Below are 20,751 nucleotides of genomic sequence, written 5' to 3' on the forward strand. Positions count from 1 at the left end.
GAAAAGCATCAGAGATATCATATGAAAACAAAATCTCAGCACAAATTCAGGAAAGAAACCATCTCAGAAAAAGCCATCAGCTAAAACATAGGACACTGGTGTACATCCTGAGGCCCTGGTCCCAAAAGTGTCAACTCTCCTGGGATCAAAAGATAATCAAGACTTGGACTTCACATAGGCTAGCTGAGGCGGACGGTGCCATTAAGGTCAGAGAACCTGGGGGGAGACATGACAAAGGCTCAAAAAGGCCCAAAATAATCACTCAGTATGTACAAGCATTAAAATTGACTGTCAAACAAGGCGTGAGGGTTCTATTGTTAAAATGAACAATGCACACCGGTGTACCGGCTGGGATGTGTAGATTGAAATAACAATTTGGGAGTGAGCAAAAACTGTGGCAAAAGACTTGTTCTATTGAGTGTGTACGGAATATCACTAAAACAGCATCGCTCCAAGTTCAACACCAATTCTTGATACAGACGCAACAGACGCATTTGCCAGATACAGGACAGGACAAAATGACACTATCATGCATTGGTACCTAAGTGGAGTAATATGTTCTAGATGCCTCCTGTGAGCACAACGTGTTGTACAAAGTAAATGGATATTTTCTCACAAAGTTCTATTTATGTTGTTGGTGTACCAAAAGCGGTCAAACATTTCATGTTTGTGTTTCCGATAATTTCGTACATAAAAGTTAACAGTGAGGTCATCATGTGCTTTTTAGTTCATCCATTACTGATTCCACAATATTTTATGATTGATCAAACTTTAAATCTAAGAAAAACTCTCAAATTAAAAGTTATCAACCACCACCAAAATGCACTTTTGCAATTTGCCTTGAAGTAAATTCAACACAGTTGTTCCCTGTATAAAAGTGTTTTACCATAACATTTAGGTTAAATGTCATGTGCTCCTTTTTTGTCAGTTGTGAAAGTATAAGAAAAATGGTCTGTAGTGTCTACAGAGGCTGGTGTGGTGAGTCGTAATGTGACAGAGGATGAGCACCGAATCAAATCAATTGAAATTCAGAAGTTTAACAACGTTAAAATGTCTCAGATTTTGTGATAAAAACATTTATTTCATGTAAGGTAATTGTTTACATACTACATACGTAAGCACATGGATGCAGTGGAGTCAGACTTTTTCCATTTTGCATCTCTCATTTAGTGAACATTGCAATAAGAGCAAAGAGTTGGCCTTGAGAATGATCCCTGGCTTGTTAGCCACAAGTTACATTTCAGTCTTCTGGATGGAGTATGAATTTGAACCAGGGTCCCTTGGCTTTGTAAAGAAGATAAGAAAACAGGGAATGAGAGAAGGCTTCAGGCCAAACAGGGTTGTACTGAAAGACTGCAAAGTTCTTTTCCTTTCTGGCACTCGTCAGAGTTATTGAGCTGCATTGGAAGGAACCTTTTTGAGGCTGAAGTTGGACCAATTCACTGCTACCTTCTGGCGAGTTTGTTTTGCAGAATCCAGGCAAAACCTACAGTCAACAAAGAAACAAACAAGAGGAAGGAGAAATAAAAGCCAGTTTAAGAGAGATGCATTTAATTCAATATCAACATAAACATTTTGCAGTTTTTTCCTTTAAGGTACTTAAAGATCTACCGCTATATTATACTTACCGTTTGAAGTATTCCACTTCCCGATCAATCTCATCCATTTCAGTTGGGTCCACATCTTTCGGGAGAAACACATCATCTGAAGGAAATAAAAATTCAAAATTAAATGCTTAAAAGATTGAAAATGAGGAACAATCATAACAATAGTGTTATAAGCAGATTTCGTCCCGTACCAATAGCACTGCTGGATTTTTCATTTTTGTTCTTGTTCTTCTTATTTTTCCCCTTGGCTTGTTGCTGTTGTTGTCCATTTGCTGGAATGGTGTGATGAGTTCTACTTTCTGCATCCTGCTCAGATCGACTTCCCCGCGTCTCCATGTCACCTTTACCTCTTTGTGCATTGTGGAGGCCACCATTCGCCCCATTTGCTGCATGTTTGGACAACCTGCCTTCCTCAGCTTTCTTAAGGCCATTTCTCTGGTTGTCTGTAGAATGCTGTGGTTGTTTGTTCCCAACCTTTGAGCCGTTAGAAGCATTTTCTTTAGACTCACTGACTTTCTGCGATTCGTTCCTGGAGACGGCTTTGACTGATTTACTGGAATTGAGCTCAGGCACAATTTGCTCCTGTTTCTGCTGCTGCTTTTTATTCTTCTTAGACTTTGCACCACCATTCCCAATAACTGTGTTCTTGGGATCAGGGGTGTCCTCCTTTGATTTAGCCGTGGCTAAGGCTGGCACCTGTGGCAAATTGTCAGATCCAGTAGACGTGCATCTTTCTGGTGAGCGAACCCTTATGAGTTTTGAGAGACTGGGGGTAGTGTGCAACCGCTGGATGTCCTTTGACCCAACAGTTACTCCCGATGCTGTGGTGGTGGTGGTATTAGGGGAAGACACAGCATTTGTGTCCTCCCATCCATTAACCAGATCAAGGTGGCTCTTAAAGGATCCCAGTGAAAGAGGGGCAAGGTCGAGGTCTATCTGCTGCAGATCAGAGGAACCATTGAGATGAGACAGTAAATGGTTGCCCTCCAACGTGGCTGCCTTCTTTGGGAAGTCATTGACATCCAGATTGAGGTCATACATACTAAACGAGGCCCGGATTGAGTCTTTGATAGTGTTCTTAATCTCTTCCAGCCGACTGGTAAGAAAACTGTTGACACGCTCAAGCTCCAGCTGAGGCCAGTCCAGCATTCGACTGGCTTCAGAACCATCAGGTAAGGGCTCATCGACAGGCTCAGATGGATTGGAGTGGGGGTCACTGCCTGCAGCACCCACGTTGCACTGCTGTGCTTTTTCCTGAAACACACAGAGTATAGGCATACATACTTTTACAGACATAATTCATTAACAGGCCTGTGTAATTTTTCTGGCATTCATCAAAGCATGTAGAACATCATGTGCATCAAAACAGACCAACAAAAAGCAACCAAATCTAGTTGACCTATTCTTTGATACATGCATCTACAAATTAAAGCAGTAACTTTAGAAGTCAATTTTAGGTACACCATTATTGGCAGAGTCTGTCATTTACACTTGGATATCAAATAAACTCTCTAATAAATCTCTCTCCAAAAAAAGACACACGGGACAAAACATTCATGTGCGGTTGAATGATATCACCAACAGTGCCAAACAAACATTTTCTGCTGTAGCCAGGTTCAAATCTTAAACACATATGACATATACTCCAGGTAAAAGAAAAGTAGCATCTGTTGTTATCATACCTTCTTCTTTTGTTTGTGTCGAGCCCTTTTGGCAGCCTTGGCACTGTTGACAGGTTTGGGCTCAGAACTGTTGATGAAGTCTAGCAGCTCGTCCACGTCTCTGTTGTCAATGACACCAGCCACAGTCAGGTCTGAATCTTGACGCTGAGGCAGCTCCTCTTTACGCCGGGTCAGACGTGAGCGGAGTTTCTCTCGGATCTCAGCGTAATTTCGGCTTGTTGGTGCAGCTGGAGGCTGAGATCAAAGAATATACACAAATATTGATATCTTGTCATGATGTCAAGGGTGATAAAGTCTTAGTTACTACTACTGAATTTCAAATTACCGCATTGTGTCCGAAGAACTCGCAGTAGCAGCAGTCACAGTACTTTCCATCCTTCTGGTTGGTGGAAGAAGAGGCACAGGAGCTCCTCTCAGAGCTGCTGTCTTCATCTTCCCCCTCCTCCAGTTCAGATGAAGGATGACACAATGTCCCATTTGTCATTTTGTGCCCCTTACATGCCTGATCCCTACAAATCAGAAGAAAATGACATAATGACACAAACACCCAAAAGGCTTTTGGATTCTGTGACAATTTTGCATACCCAGAAAGGAAGTGTGAAGATATCTGTCCTCACCTGCAGGCCCCAGCTGTCAGATGACCTACATTGGGAGGAGCCACTGTTCCTTGACTGTGCCCATTACAGGGATGGTTACAGCCTATTAAAGACGTGCCCAGTTTGCTGTGTTGTGTGTTCACAGCAGGAATGTGGGAGTTTTTGCACGGGCTGGGCTTATGTACAGACGTTGGGCTATCTGGACTGGGCGAATTAAGTTTGGCTGTCGGGCCGTGGAGATTTGGTACCAGCGGGGAGAAAGGAGCGTGGGCTGCCACACCCGTGCCCGACGAGGAGGTTACATGACCGTGCTGCGCAGAGTTCGGCTTTGGGGGCAGGAGGGAGGAATGCTGGGATGACAAGCCGGTGGGACTGTTGGGGGGAACCGACAAGTCTGTGTGTTGATGATGGTCACTGGGGTGGAAGGCTTCACCTGAACGATAGCAAACATCAACACAAATTAACATCAATTAAGCAAGTGATCAAGCAAGTCTATGTAGACTTCAGCTACTATTTCTGCTCCACATGAGTCGGGCAATTACCACTAGTGTCTTAGTTTGTAACATTTATGGGCAGAAATGGAATGTGCTACCTACAAGAACGTTTGTAGAGGTGCACAATGGCTTCAAAATTCAAGAAAAGGAGATGTTTTGACAGCAGCCAAAATAGTCAAACCAGCCAGAGCGCACGTTTTATGTTTTGAAGTGCAAGTTTATTATGCAAATAAAGAAGAATGACATCCTTCCTGAAACTGAAATGACACAGCTCTATTTATGGATTAACCACTTTTCTAGGAAGTTATGTTTAAAGCTGAGTGCACCTGGTGCACAACATTTGCTTCGTCAAAAAATAAAAATAAAAATACAATATGGCAAATTGATCAATATACTGACTGCATTTTACTGTCTCGTATAATGAAAAAAACATGAAATTATAAATTTAAAATACATTAGCAGGAACAAATGTTAAACAACTAACTGCCAAAACTGGGTTTTGATTAAATTAAATGCCACAGATCCCCAAGAGAAGAAGAGTACTTACCCGGGGGTGTTGGTCGACGGCACATGGTTTTGAAGTGCTTGGGAGTGGTTTTACAAAGGTCTGCTGAGGTAGACAGAGGGTTCCCAGCAGAAGATCCACTGGAATTCTGGGACGATGGATGACTGTAGGGACAGACTTTGGTCCCTGATGTTTTAGCAGATTTCCCAGGAGCTTCGTGAAGTCCTCTTTTCTCATGACAGACTGAACCCGGTGTTACACCTAGATGGAGGTGAAGAGTAATTTCACAAAATGTGATAATGGTTAGTGGTAGTAAAGACATGAGTTGTGATATCACAATATGTTGCCATTGATAGGAGTAATGACATTATAAAAATAATTCACTTCATACTTACTTGTTGATATATGTTAAATATCGAATGGATAATTTGTCTTTTATGAGAAACATAAAGCCCCTTTGTTGTCGTATGAAATATAAAATACGACAGATCGTTCTGAATTATTTAATATAACAACCACCCATAATGCTAACAAAAGTTACTGTAATGTACTACAGTAATCTACATTACAGTTACCTTAGTGGTAACCATGGTATGTAAACACAACTCATACCCATTGTTTCAGTCAGCACTTTAATAATTAATTAGATATTTAAACATTGAGCATGCACCAAGCATACACATCTTTACTTATGAATACTTTCACTAATATGATCCACTTGAGCAGTTGCTAAACTAGAAATACAACCACACATGTGGATCAGGTGATCTCCACAAGATGGTTTGATGAGAAGCAAAGGATCACAAGGAAATAAATGGCATTTCCCTAACCTAAAATAAACATGTCACCCATTCACATTTCCACTTATAATATCAGTACATCTTTCAGGTTTATTCTCTTCTCTTGCAAGTGGCCAGGTAGTGCACCGGAAATACTTACAGAAGAACACACTCAACACTGTCAGATCATTGAACAGTAAGGGTAGACTTTAACAAATTCTTCTTATTTTTTGTCCTACTATGAAGGGAGTACATTTGATACATTTATAATCTATACTTTTTTTGTAATCTAACATGATCTCAAAGTAGGAGAATTTGCTCCCATTAAGTTTCTTCTTTGGAGAAGTATGGGTACTGCTCTCTCAGAAGGAAATAAGATCCAGTCCATGACATGACCTAGACAGTATGTTGTAGCTTGGCTCAAACACTGTATATTCACATTTCAGCAAGAAGCCAGATTTTCCATGCTTGATGTTTTAACCTCTCTTAAGTATAAAGGAACACAATGTGCCATTTTGTTTAAACTAGTGGTTGTATAATCACAAAAATGTTTATTCATGTTTCCATCCTGTAGCTTATAAATTAAGGGGCGGAGCTTTTGACTAGGTTCAGTATACTCGGTTCATTACGCGTGAGTCAAACTACAAGGACATTTTAGTTTGTTGAGTCAGTCACTGTGTCAGGTTATTATTGTCAAGCATATTTTGCTTACATTAGCATACTTTTTTGCAAAGGTCAATCACATGTGACTTCCAAGGAGAATATAACAAGCATTGTGTCTGAAGCTGTGTGTGACACTTCTGTGGTATCAGCTTGCATTATCAGTTAGAGGCGATCACCCTCTCTGTGTTTAAAGTTAGACTTAAAACCTACATTTTTGATAAAGCTTATAGTTAGGGCTGGCTCAGGAAAAAACGGTCCCTTCGTTATGCTGCCTTAGGCCTAGACTGCTGTGGGAACTCCTGTGGTGCACTGAGCACTCACTTTCTCACACTCCTTGTATGAATATATATGACAGTAACCTTTGTCTTTCTCTCCCCTAGTTTGTGTTTTTCCTCTCTGTCCACATTCTGCAAGTACAAGTGGCTCCTGGGCCACAGGGACCAGATCCAGTTGCAAGGCTGCTAGTAGTAGTAGTATTGTCATCACCATTGTTAGGCTATGATTTAAAGTGAGATCAGTAAGAGTTTTTGCAAATAATGCTACTGCTTGTATAAAATGACATAATATTGTAAATATATCACGACTGATTTAAAACTACCCTTAATACAACTATTGCACATCTGCTCCTGGTCTCTCTCTTCCATCTCTACCTCAGCTAGGGTGGCCATTTCCATAGCACCAAAAAGACTATTTGATTTATGATACATCACGGTGTATGCGTAACAGAACAGGAAAAAAGTATTTGTATTTAATCACAACGAAACATCTGTTTCAAAACCGGACAACTGAGAATACCTTGCAAAGGTGTCCGTGCAGGGAAAGGTGAAATTGACACAAACTTGGAGTCTTTTGACCATTCAGAATTAAAAGATGTTTTACGTTTCAGCATCTCTGTTGGGTTAGCCGCAGCCGGCAAACAGGGCAAACAGCAGCAGCTTTTCCGTGCAAAACCAGCATATGGAAGCCTTGTTTACGTTTTTAACCCTTGATATATTAGACATATTTGATTGACACTGCTTTAAGCCAGTACTTACAATCCAGACATATGGTCAACCTTACCTCACCCCAACCTCTTTCCTTCTCTCACCACTTTCTGTCCCCAATTTTTACTTTCGCCCCAACCGGCTGAGGCATATGGCTGCATGTCTTTGAGTCTGGTTCTGCCAGAGATTTCTTTCTCTCTACTGGTGCCAAGTGTTTGTTCATTATGTGGACTGTTGGGGTTCTCTTCACTTCTCTCACTCAAAAATATTGTACGGTTTCTGCCTTACTATGTAAAGCTTGAGGCAATGTGTGATTTGGGGCAATACAAATAACATTTCATTTGATTTGATACAGGCTGTTTATTACTTGAAAAACATCCTATTAAAAACTATGGGCATGTCCTTTGATAGTCCTTTGCTGTTACTCTTCCACATCACTTTCTGTGAGGATGCCGTGACACATCCTCACAAATATGGCATTGGTTGTTCATTTATTATTTCATTTCATTACACCTGATGTCCATTGATAATTTCCACACAAGGTGATAAATATTCCGGTTGGACTATAATCAAGCACATATAATGGTGTCTGACCTTGATAAACAAATCACATAGTGTACTTGTTATCATTGTTTTATTCATATTAGTTGTTCTCTTCATTTTTAACACTTACTCTTTGTACTTTGCAATTATATGTGTGTTTTAACAAGTCCATCATTACACATATAATTCCAGAAACAAAAGCTTCTGCAGAAATGCTAAATTTTGGAAGATAATCATATGTGAAAAATGATCACATCTCATGACTAGTATGAAAGACATGTTTTGACGGTCAACATTTTATTTTAAAATAAAACATTCCATAATTATATTTAGCAAACCACTAGACCAGGCATGTAACATAATATGCTTAGTTCTGTAGTTTAATTAAGTGTGGCATTGTTTTGATTTAGGTAGAATTGGAATTTCATAATAAGTAGACAGAAATGCTAATAAAGCACTCACCATGACATGCTCTGAATCTAATGTAATTTGTGCGCATTTGACTTAACAGAAACTTACAACAAAGCCTGAAATCAAAGTTTGTGTTATTTGAATTGATTACTGCCACGGTTATTAAATGTTGTGTGGACCCATCTTCTACCCTGTGATGACTGACCTTGTTGTGAGTGTGATGAAGTGTTGTGGTTGCAGTGCTCCCCTCCACTAGTGTGAGCAGAGTTCCAGAGACCTGACAGTTTGTGGGCTGACAGGAAGGAACTCGGATCCCAGTCCACAGTGCTTTGCTCCGAGTAACCGTTCCCACAGCTCTGGGATTTACAGGAGGAAGAGTGTGACAATGGCATCTAAAGGAAAAGAAAGAAAAAAAACAACACACCAAATTATTTAATCATATGTCGACCAACATGGGCTCACTTTCTGGTAGTGTGTCTTAATTTGACTTAAAAAATAAACCATAGGTCCAAATTCAATTATGTCTTGGATGTGGAATTATTAAAGGCCAAATGTCTTTTATGTTTTGTGTTGCTTGAAGAAATGCTAAAACTGCCTTCATGGCAAGGTGATGACTATTCTCAATGTTCAAAATGTATTTTAGGGAAAAAGTGCCACACTGGCACAGACCAACTTGGTGTTCTCATCTTGTTTTCAGAAAGCTGGCTTATACACAATGCCCCAATCAAAATCTAGATAGGACAACATATCCCTTCTTATTAACCTTATTTGAAAGTAACTTTTTTAAGGCTGCAGAGAGTGATAATGCCGACACTTTGGTTCCATCTCCCACTTCACCTGCCACTGTCTCACCGCATTTCGTTTACAGACACTAACACAATCATAATTTTTGCAGTTTGACGACCCTACCCACGTTGTGGAGGTACTATGACGTAACGGAAAACACGCGCCTGATATCAAACAGAGTACAGTCGAGTAGTACTAGAACCGTATAATGGAAAAGTGCCAAATGTCTCCAGGGATATTACAGTCCATTTTCTCAAAATTGAATAGGCAAAATAGGATTTCAAGGATAGCCAGCAAACCAGCCACACTGACTGGCACAAAAGCTAATACAAAAATCAAAACAAACAAATAAACCAATAAGAGTCTGTGCAGGACAATTACATTCATAAAGACCGAATAAGCATATACTTTTTTTACCTATGTGCTACACGTAGCTACAGTACTAGCTGTACTAGTATTACCGCATTGGCACACTGTCCAAACTAAAGGCAAAAAGAGAAAGACAACCATTTCAAGTGGGAATCTGCACACGCCAAAAAATATATAAACCAGGCAGCACTGGTGCCCTACATCTTTTTCTTATCTTGGTAGCACATTGATGGAGAGTAACAACAAGTTTGAGCCAAACAACAGCAAAACGCCCTGAACACCGTGGTCATGAGCAGTCAGTAATAATAAGCAAGTCACCATTTGCATTTCATGTAAAAACAAAGGAAAGGGTATCTACTGTTGTTGTCGTAACAAAGGGAAACAGACTACTTCTCAAGTTATAACAAGGAGAATACATGTTGAAACTTACTGAATCCAAGCTGATAATTTAGTGTGAAAGCACATGAAAATGGATTACTCTACGCAGTGAATGAAGATGACATTACATCAGATGACAGAACCGAAACAAACAAGTTAACAAGTTAAAACAGTGGTAAAATTAAGTTGTTAAAAAATCAGATTGCTTTTATTTACCGGTGTCGGCTGCTCCTGCGTGCTCCGTCTTTCCTCCTCCTCAACACTCTTGCAGCAGCTTTGACAGATCCACAGAGGCACCTCTCCCAGCAGGGACTGAGACAGCGAGGGCACGGCATCAGCAAGCTTACGCCCAGGCGCCTCCCGCAATAAGGCCTGGGAGAGCGCAGGCACCGCATCAGCCAACTTGGTCCCGTGGCCCCCAGGGAGTCCATTCACAGAGCTTGCTCCCCAGTCCTTAAATTCACGGTGGCACAGGAGGCAGCAGGTGTGCATGGGCTAGGTATGAAGAGAATAAAGAGGTAACCAGTCAGTCAGCCAAGGTATGGTTCTGAAACTTAAACCCTGACCCGGTTTGCTTTTCCACTATGGGTTGTTTAAGCTGGGTGGCATCAGCTTCGTCAGCTACATAAACAGTGTAACATCTACCAGTAAATTCAAGGATTAAGAATACAACACAGTAACCAAAGAGCAACACCAAAGGACACTCAACAACAACAAAGGACACTCCGTATTTTTGTGTTCTTCCTTGGCTGTTTTGTAATAAACAGTATGTCTACAACTGGCGTATTTTGTTTTTTTCCAACTCCATTCCTGTTTTTGCCTGAAAGTAATGATTCTCTGACAAATAAATGGTCTGCAGTGTGTCTAGCTGCACCGTTTTTGGGACTGGATCTTGTATTAAGTACCCCAAAAGGGTCCCGAAAAGCAGGACAGTGCACTTCACAACTTTGACAATCAAACAATCCGAAAATGAACCAAACTATACCACTTGATATTGAGGTTTAATACATATTTTCCTTACATTTAAAGATATCTTAAAATTATCTGATACGAACCTCAAACTCAGACCCATTACATTCATAAAAAGATGGTCAGTTCGTTTCTTAATTAAGAGTAGCACATTTCTGTCTTTAATGTAAATATTTTACATTTTGGTGCGAGACGTGTATATACGGCCAGTCAAAACACATAGTAAGAGAAGGCTCGGGGAGTTATAGCGGTGCACCAGCCTTCAGCTTATAACATCAACTGAACTGCGATGTTGCTAACTGCTTAGTAGCCAGCAACACTGGCTGATCGTAACTCTGTGATACTATGCACTAAAACCTCCCACACATATGCATTCGCGGACTAAAATAAACAGGTGAAACGGTGTCGGGGACTGTGTTACCCTAATTACAGTCCCGGTGTATGTATTATAGCTGGCTAACAGATTAGCTCATAGCAAGGTAGTGGTCTCTGTGGATGTGTTCAAGTGTAGCACGCTTGCAGCACGCTAGCTGTAGCCCGGCTAGCCTCCTGGCTAATGCTAGCTAGCCTGGGCGAGTTGTAAACGCTGGAAATGAGACGACCTGACCCGTAGTACAATGTCACCTGTCCGACCAGAGGGGACGGGCTACAACGCCAGTCACACTGACTCAAAGCCGGCTGGCGTTGGCGATTCTGCTCGCCAAGTTGTGATCTATATTGTTTATTTATTTATTTATTTATTTACATCTCAAAACGACGCACAGCTCTACATCAACGACTACTCCGCTAAGACTAAAATAGCTTTCCCCGCTGCCCGCGTGTGTATATACCCTCACCTCTGCAGGATCTGGCTGCATTAAATAAAAACACAATGGAGGGATGCTGTGATTAGTAGACGGGTGTTATCATATATGCTAGCTAGCCTATTTTAAAACGAAAGGACTGCCTTGCTGTTAGCTACCTGGTTCGCTCTGGTAGTGGCCAGCCTATCCAGCCCAGCATCTCCACCGCCACCGCCTGCTGCATCGCCGGGAGAGACGGGGCTCTTCGGTGCGGTCTGCTGTCCAGGCACCATCTCCTTCTGGGCGACCCCTTGCTGCTTGCTTTTCTTCCTCGCCATTGCGACAGTGTTTATGATTCGCTTTGGCCAAGTTTGCACCAGTTTCGGATATTAAAGGAGCACACTTTCGTTTATTCTCGGACCTCAAAATGTTCTCTATCTCCTCCAGTCAAGACAACAGTCAATATGGCGGAGGGCTGGCACAGTCGGGAGTTCATAGGTTAAAGATAGTGTGGGCGTGGGAGCTTCACTCGCTTGCGGGGACTGCGACTGAAATTGTAAGCAGAAGGTGAAGCCATGCGTCGCCATTTTTAGTTAGGTCAAACCTCCCCTCCCACTTTCTTCTGTCAATTCGAAAATACTTTATTTCTTCCCGTGGGTAATTTAAAGGCACAGTTGTCAACAAACACAAAACATTTCAACTACGCTCTAAAAGGTTAGTCAATAATAACAATTAAATTATAACGCACAGCCAGTATTTACACAAGTATAAAGCATACTGTATATGTGTGAGATAACTGAGAACAATTAAACTGAAAATACTGCTCATAGTAGTTATTCAAACCACCCTTTAAGCACTTGAGAGAAATAACTTTTGTTATTATAGCCATTTGTTTGCAACAAATCTGTATTGTATGTAATAATAATACCTAATTTCTGTTGAGGCCTGTATACGTTGTGAGGGGGATAAATACTAGGGCTTCATCTGAATTGGAAGGACATACTCTGGGAGTTCTAAGTCACAAATCTGCCTTTTCCACAGGTCATGGGTTAGAGTGTCACAATTTCAGTTTCAATATGTATATCATTACGGGCTAATTAAATGCTGTATTAATATAATTTTTTAAGTTTAATTCACCAGTGTGAAGGAATTAGTGATGGTGAGACTGCTCATCATAACAAAGGGAGGACAGCTGTGCTCAACCCTCCCTCCCTTTCCCAAGTGATTGGGGAATATGGTGGTCTTTTTTTACAGATAAGGTACAGAAAATACAGAAAAGATGTGTGTTAGGACAAATACTTCTCTCTCTGTTTGTAGTATGACCTGCATTAAAATGCAAAATACATACTCTGGCTGGTTTGCCTATTCGGTTCGCTGTAGAAACCTGGCAGCATATGAGATGACTTGTGCAAACAGGTAATAAATAAAATTTCTGCCAATAAAATGCCACACACTGGACCTTTGACCAGGACGAATGAAGGACTATCTATCTTATGTTAGTGATTCCTGTCTCTCCTGCCTCTTCTGCTCCCATTCACTGCAATCGTATGGCGCTATAATCACACTGTGTCACATCTCAGTAGTTTTGTATAGATGTCTAAAGTCTAACAGGGGGCAGACAATGCAAGTGAGGAGCCTTAGTCTCTTTATGAACCTGCCCATTAACTTTATTTCATTCATTCATTCATTCATTTTCCTTATTATATACATTTGTCATAGACATTAAAAGATACAACACATGTAATACAACAACATGAAAATGTTTAAAGTGCTGCTTTCCTGCTTTAGGCACAATATAAAATGGAAAGCATATTGTTTGGTGGAGGCCAACATCTGTGTTATAGGACCATAACCAATTAATCTGTTATGGAACCTTGATTTGAATATACATTATATACTGATTATGATACTATTAAAAGTAGGAGGTTGAATGTGAGAAAAGAGTGGATCAATTCTCAAACCAGCAACTGCTTTGGTCACAAGCCAAGTTGTCTTTCCACTTGGCGATGGCAGACTTTAATGTTCTTAACTGAGATTAAAGCGCTGAATTAGTTTGTTGGATTAAATTTGTTTGTCCAGATGGAGACAAATTGCCACTGATGAAAATATGGATCTGAAAGTGAGGCAGGTGAAAACTGGGTGTGATGTAGCATGTAATGTTTTATTAATGTTCAATTAAATATAGTAACTGACTTGTCTTTAAAAAACTATAGTTGTGACTACTCTATAGTCAGCTTTACTTAAATACTTATGCTACTCCCTTAAATGGAGTCAAATTTTGAAATGATCATAAATAACCATGAAACCAATCACCAAATGTATATGAAAATGAGTAAATTAAGTTTAATCACAGTTTTAATCAAACTAACACTTAGACTTTCGCTAAACCTGTTTTGTGAACCAGGGCCATGTTGAGCAGATTAAATAAGGTCATGTCATATGAATACATGTCTGAAAAACAAAGGTGCAGACAGTGAAGGGGAGGGAGGGGACGGGGGCTTGACAGTGACGTTTACGGCGTTTTGCGATGCCTTCAATTACTTTCGGAAATTGTAATCCTGAAATATAATGTTTACTTTAATTGTGTCTGCTGCAGCGCTCATATTCTATACTATATGCTTGGTGAGAATACGTAATATCATAGTAGTCTACATCACAATTAACTCGTCATTTTACAGGCTCGGGTAAAGTATTGCAATACACAAACGTTGTGTGGTGGTTATTGTCACTTTAAACTAACAGTAATTCACAGCTCAGGTTTTTGCCAACAATAAATTACAACACATGACAAATCGTGTAAATAATATAGAGAATTAGAGTCTATTCCAGGGGTTCCAAACTCAAATTGACCTGGGGGGGCCACTAAATTTACAGTTTAAAATTATATCTTGATAATCCATCACGATGTTGCGTTTAAAAACATGTAGGATGATATTGCACACCATTTAAAATTAAAAGTGTTTGTTTTGATATATAGTTCACAAAAATCTGCAATTAAAGAGATAAAATAACAAGCTTATATGAAGATTATTATATGCTTATATGACGATATGGATAAAATATACTGTAGATGGTATTAATGTGATCTTGATGTACTAAATAAACAGGTGTATGTTGATCAACCGATACATTTTCTTGGCATTTAATGGATATCTTTAAAATATTTGATGAAATGATAAGACATATCTCTTAAAAAATGTAGTCGTGATGCAAAATGTAGATTTAAGAGAATACAACTAAAAAAGACGAGAAGCATGAGGACGAGTTTCAAATGTCCGAGGTTACTTGGGGTGCGTAAAGGCGGCGTCGTGTGTTGAGTGGGGACGTAGCAGCAGCAGCAGCAGCTGCAGCAGTCACACTCAGCTTCATCTCTCCAGGCTGCTGACGCTTGAGCCGCTTGAGCCGCTTCACCTCGATCACCCGCATCTGTTTTATTTACTCCCTCAAAACAAGAAAAGAAAACAATCAACAATGGAAGGACACGTTTGCAACATCCAGGTGCTTCTGCGGGCCGCGGAGTTTCTTGAGAGAAGAGAGAGAGGTGCGTATTTTGGTGGGAGCTGTCAGTCTGTGAAGGGGGAGGAAGTTACTTATCGTTAAACAACAGAATGCACAATGAAGCGGCTCCAACTGGACACACAGAACACACTTTGCATACACAATACAGCTCAATATCCCGGGAATTTCTGTGATATTGTTGCAGGGCGATAGTTGCAGGCGATCTTTCCCGTCTGACTCAGTGACCTACATATCGGAGGCATCATTGTACTCAAAGGCGCCAATCTGGGCCAGTTTGAAAATCAATCTGAGCGCTCAGTCGATGAAAGAGCGGCAGAAATAAAGGACGACGACTGTGCAGTTTTCCTTCAGTATTCAGCTCTGCTAACGCTGCCCCGCCAGTTTTAACCGATTCGTGTATGAAAGTGTTTGCATCAGGGCGGATAATTGCTGCGTGATGGCGCCAAAACCAGAAACAAACCGTCCAGCAGAAGATGCTGATGATGACAGCAGCAGCAGTAGGATGTCTTTGTCCTCAGTCTGCAGAAAACACACACTGTTATAATATTGTTATTAGTATTACTTATTTACTTACTAACTTTATCTAAACAAAACTCTAAGTGCTTCACTGTGCATTAAGTCCAATAAAAGCAAAAACATACAACAAAACAAAACGCTTCCAGATAAGTAATAACATAGATATAACAAAAGTAGCTGCTGTTACTTTTTAATAGCACTATTATATCATGAAAGCGTTAGAGCTGCTTCGTGATATTAAGAAAATATGTTGTGATAAATAATCAAAAACATGATTGTTGTTGTTTGCAGCATTCTGCACATAAAGAAATAGCCAAAAAAAGAAAGGCTGAAGCTCAAGCTTAGTACGTACCCATCAGCGCATAATTTACAAAACAAAACCCTTATAATTAAAACAAGAAAACTTCTCCAGTTTGTGTGTTTTTAAGTTGGAAAAGTTGAAGTAGTTCATTTTAATTCCTCTGTTCCACACATCATCCTTAACTGATGATGAGTTTTTCCCCTGACTCTCTCTCTTTGGTTGTGAACAGATTCTGTATTATTTTCATTTAAAACATACATCTTAAAAGCGCACACGTCCTCTAGGTCGTAAAATGTTAATGTCTGTAGGTTCAGGAATAATGCATTACTTTGGTTTATTATACGTAGAATAGAATGGGTGATGATTTTTATAGACCTTTTTGGCTAAATGAAAATTGCTTTTGGTGTTTCAAAGGTATTAGCACAAACTTCAATGCAGTAGGTTATATAAGGCATTAAGAGAGAACATTGTATATGAGTATACATCGTAATGTCCCCCTTAAAACATTTTCTGCCACTCTAGACAACAAAAAAAAACCTTAATACCTAAAACAGTTAAATTCATATCAGAAAACATGTTAAAGTTGTAATGTGTGTATATGGGTGTTGTGTACCTGCTGTTTCACAGTTCAAGCACTCGTTGTAATCTGTATATATATATATATATTTTGCTATGTCTATTATACATATTGATATCACGTGAACAATACATGTTCTGTATTTATTGCACAGCTAAAAAAGTGCTACATGTCATTACAACACAGCTGATTTGTTTGGTCTTTATTTGTTTGTTTGTTTGTTTGTTTGTTTCCTGAACAGAGGCAGAACACGGATATGCTTCGCTCCTGCCTCTCAGCCCAGGTCACTCTGATAAGAGGAGCAAACAGAAGAGTAAGAAGATATCTGCTGGTGGCAATAGGTGAATACATTACATAACGCAGCAACTGACACACACTGAGGGTGTGGCTGCACAGTGTGACACGCTGTTCTGATAAAGAACCCTTTCAAACACAATTAACTCAGAAACTGACATCACCAGGCAGCAGTTTCTGTCATCTCAGTGCTAAACAACCTCTTTCTCTCTCTCTCTGTCTCTGTCCCCGTTGCTGCAGGTCAGTTCACAACGAGCTGGAAAAAAACAGGTAATTCTTTTGTTTTGACCATAACATGAAACCTAGGTCAGACTTTATTGCGATCTTTAACGCCCTATTCAAACCTCACGAGTGGATGCTTGTTGTTGTGCTTCGCAGACGAGCTCAGCTGAGGCACTGCCTGGAGCAGCTCAAGGAACAAGTGCCTCTCTCGTCCGACTCCATGAGGAACACCACCCTCAACCTGCTGCGACGAGCTCAGCTTCACATAAAGGTAGACGCACCAACAGATGCTCTTATTGATGTTTTGGAATAGAGTCAAAAATAAAAAAATACACAATATTCTGACAGAAAAATAAGAAATGTTAAATACTAATGGACTGTAAATGTAAGTTAATGGCACATGACCTTTATTGCACAAGGAGGGGGAGGTGGGTTGGTGATATTGCACATTGTCTTAATTGCACAGGGAGGAGTATGTGTGAGTTCAGTGTGGTTATGGCTTTAGGGAAGAAGTTGTCCCCGAGTCCCCCAGTTTGTCCCAGTTTCTGATGGAACAGTAACTGTAATGTTTGCCACAGGGGCAACAGGTCAGACAGGGGGAAGTCAGGATGTGTACTGACGTTAATGACGTTTCTTAGCTCTGCTGAGGCATCAGGAGGTGTAAATGTCCCTCAGGGAGGGGAGGAGGGGGCAGCTAGTGATCTTCTGTGTTTTATTGACCACCCTCTGGAGCTCATCCCTGTCCCCTCCCTGGACTGCAGTCGAAGGTGCAGAGTGAGTAGAGTAGTGGACTTGGCACACATGCCAGTGTTTGGGTGGAAGAGGCACGGGGGCCAAGTTCCACCGTCTGTGGCTGGTGGGTGAGAGAATCTTTGATCCGGGAGCTTGTGAGTTGGGAGAGACCTAAGTCTGATAGTTTGTTGAGCAGAATATCGAGGATGGTGGTATTAAAGGCTGAACTGTAGTCAGTGAAAACGCATCCTGACGTTGCTTTCTCGCTGTTGCAGATGACTCAGTCATTCAGAGTACAGGGCTGTGGCGATGGCGTCCTCACTCAACCTGTTCCATCTGTTTCCTTGTGTTACTCCACTTTTGATGTCCAGTAACACGTTTTACCATCGAGTTTTTAACATGTTGCATTTAATGAACACTTGGTGCTGGCAGGGTTGGTAATTAGAAGATGGATGGATGGATGAATAGGATTGGCTGGTGCTTGGAAAGTTCATTCCTGACACTGCTCTATTCAAAATGAATTTCAATTCAGTGGACATTTTGCACAATCTGTCATTTATGTATTGCATATTTGGCCGTATTGTCTATAATTTTGCTCACTTGTTCTCCTCTCTCTCTCTCCCTGTCATACCAGAAGCTGCAGGACCAGGATGAGCGCGCCGAGCAGCTGAAGGACCGCCTGCGCTGGGAGCAGAGAGAGCTGCGGGTTCGGCTCGAGCAGCTCCAGAGAGGCAGCGAGAGGATGAGGAACAACAGTCATGGGTCGACTATGTCCTCGGACAGGTCCGACTCCGACAGAGGTGCGTCTCGCAGACACGAAAAGCGTCTCATCTCGACCTCTTTGTCATTTATTCACTCACTCATTCATCTTCTGTCGTGTTATCCTCCACATGAGGGTCGCGGGGGCGCTAGTGCCAATCCCAGCTGACATAGGGTGAAAGGCGGGGGGCCACATAGAGACAAACAACCATCCACTCAGGTCAATTTAGTGTCCAATTTCCCCAAATCTGCAGTTTTTTGGACTGTGGGAGGAAACCGGAAAAGCCGGCATATCAAGATTTATTTCAAAGGGCCGTACAACAGGTCTTGAAGACTATAATCTCTCTTCCTTAGAATTTTGAGCTCTAAAAATAGCAACCATGAGTCCACAGGCTTTGTTCTGTGCAGGTAAATAATAACGAAGCAGACGTCAACAGAGCAAGGTGTGATGTTTCCAGAATTTGTTTTAAGCTAAGCTTAAGAAATTTGGGGCAAACAAACTTGAACTTCAGAACAGAGCAGTTAGAATAATAAATGAAGTTGGACATCTGGTGTTTAGGGGGTAAAGTTAAGGAATGAACTCAGTGATGATTTGAAATGGTTTATAAAAAAAAGTCAGCTTGTGAATTGACAGTTCAGTACTATTATTATAATTAGATAAATAGGCAAAAATAAGCCATGCACTTCAGTCTATTCATTCTTTTGTTATTGACACGTTTGTGTTAAATGATCTTATGATATTCATTCATTCAAGCAAATTGGCAGTCCACGTTTACTACACTCTATCAAGCGATATCCACACTACTACATTTTCATTTGAAAACAATGCTCTCGTTTCATCACAGAGGATGTGGAGGTCGACGTAGAGGGCATCGTGTTCGACTGCGTGGACTCTGACGGACTGAGCATGACGCACACAGATGCAGATCACTGTTACTCCAGCATGGACAAAGCCTGGCTATGACAGAGCAGTAAACTCTACAGGAACTCCCTTTATGTCACTGAGATGTGAGAGGAAGAGGTGGTAAACATTCCAAAAAAAAACACACAGCAAATGGAGGACGAGACACAGCGGAGAAAGACGTTACTGTACAGCTGAACACTTTTTTTTTTCTTTTTCTTTTTGAACAGGAGTCACTTTTGACTTTTAAATAATGTCAGACAACAAGCTAAACAATAATGTTGGGTATGAATGAGCTGTGTCCATTTGCACTGAATAGCAGTTAAAATCACTGAGCTGGGATGGATGTAACATAGCACATGCACATACATATACATGTGTGTGTGTGTGTGTAATTGGCATCAACCGCTGATGTTTGTTTTTTTTCCTCCTAAGCCATGAGGCGTCTGTAGCCTACAATGATCCAAACAGTTCACTTGTCTTTAAGGACTTTTCTTAATCCACATAAGGGCTTCTAATTTATTCTCTACTACAGTATGTCTATACTGAATTCTGCCTTAAATCAGATTTGGTCTGGTGATCTATACAGCTTCCCTTGAGCACTAAGTTTATATCTCCGCAAACATCATGTGTAGCATGCACTTAAACATTAACCTGTGCTATGTTTTTTTTTTTTATCATCAAGTAAGTTCAGTCATGTGTTTTGTTCTTTTCCTTCTGTTGCACAAACTGATCATATTATTATTATTATTATTGCACTTGTTTTCAATCTCCAAAAAATTGTGGGTACATGAAAAGAAAACGGACGAGAAATGAACTTGTCACATTTGCACAATTATGTCTGGCAATTACATTAAACCGCCAAATATAATTTCTGGTGCATTCTTTTTTTGAGACTGCAGTGCGAGATGAACGTAGAGGAAGGTGCAAGAACTGTGTGAAAGAGACAACGTGTGAGCATTATAGGAGGCTCTTGCACAGATCTAATGAGTTTTATTCACTGTTAAAAATCAACTGATCTCTCTTAGTGTCTGTCGTCACGACTGTACACTTACGCTGCTTGTGCATTTGTCATTTAAAATGTTTATTATGCATGCAACACATTCACCACTCAGGCAGGTCATTCCTACTTGTAACGATAATGCAATTAATGCTGTATTACAAGTATCTATTTTATTCATTGCTATGTATTTAATAACTGAAGGTGCTTCACTTGTATATGCAAGATGCCTTATTAGCTTTTAATAGTATGTATGCATTCTTCTGTCTCCGCCCAGTAATATTATGTAGCATTTTGTACTGGTGTAATCTTTTTTTTTTTTTTTTTTTACTGAATAAATATTTTCTATATTTATGAGCCGTTTTATATGATTGTTTTACCGG

At 40.5% G+C, this 20,751-nt stretch overlaps 2 protein-coding genes across 2 annotated transcripts; one reads left to right on the forward strand and one right to left on the reverse strand.

The window, feature by feature from the left end:
- Window positions 1-603: 603 nt before the first annotated feature.
- Window positions 604-12,017, reverse strand: fam193b (family with sequence similarity 193 member B). The gene is made up of 10 exons (XM_058650294.1): window positions 11,727-12,017; window positions 10,013-10,291; window positions 8,469-8,655; window positions 4,927-5,145; window positions 3,907-4,318; window positions 3,615-3,798; window positions 3,290-3,523; window positions 1,799-2,861; window positions 1,629-1,704; window positions 604-1,486 (listed from the first exon to the last, which is right to left on the reverse strand). The coding sequence occupies exons 1-10, from the start codon at window positions 11,883-11,885 to the stop codon at window positions 1,390-1,392; spliced, it is 2,910 nt and encodes a 969-aa protein (XP_058506277.1). The 5' UTR covers window positions 11,886-12,017; the 3' UTR covers window positions 604-1,389.
- A 2,867-nt stretch (window positions 12,018-14,884) lies between these two features.
- Window positions 14,885-20,717, forward strand: mxd3 (MAX dimerization protein 3). Its single transcript, XM_058650496.1, has 6 exons — window positions 14,885-15,088; window positions 16,702-16,801; window positions 16,995-17,024; window positions 17,133-17,247; window positions 18,343-18,508; window positions 19,313-20,717. The coding sequence occupies exons 1-6, from the start codon at window positions 15,019-15,021 to the stop codon at window positions 19,429-19,431; spliced, it is 600 nt and encodes a 199-aa protein (XP_058506479.1). The 5' UTR covers window positions 14,885-15,018; the 3' UTR covers window positions 19,432-20,717.
- Window positions 20,718-20,751: the final 34 nt, after the last annotated feature.

The sequence above is a fragment of the Solea solea genome, chromosome 14, assembly GCF_958295425.1.
Source record: "Solea solea chromosome 14, fSolSol10.1, whole genome shotgun sequence".
NCBI classification, from domain to species: Eukaryota; Metazoa; Chordata; class Actinopteri; order Pleuronectiformes; family Soleidae; genus Solea; species Solea solea.

Bases quoted from the DNA above. Each gene is read 5' to 3' on its own strand.
- mxd3 (XM_058650496.1), top strand. From the start codon at position 15,019: ATGGAAGGACACGTTTGCAACATCCAGGTGCTTCTGCGGGCCGCGGAG. The intron at 17,025-17,132 runs GTAATTCTTTTG...TGTGCTTCGCAG, and splicing joins AACGAGCTGGAAAAAAACAG to ACGAGCTCAGCTGAGGCACT. The intron at 17,248-18,342 runs GTAGACGCACCA...CTGTCATACCAG, and splicing joins GAGCTCAGCTTCACATAAAG to AAGCTGCAGGACCAGGATGA.
- fam193b (XM_058650294.1), bottom strand. From the start codon at position 11,885: ATGGCGAGGAAGAAAAGCAAGCAGCAAGGGGTCGCCCAGAAGGAGATG. The intron at 5,146-8,468 runs GTCAGTCATCAC...ACCTCCATCTAG, and splicing joins TTCATCACACTCACAACAAG to GTGTAACACCGGGTTCAGTC. The intron at 2,862-3,289 runs GTATGATAACAA...TGTGTGTTTCAG, and splicing joins GACACAAACAAAAGAAGAAG to GAAAAAGCACAGCAGTGCAA.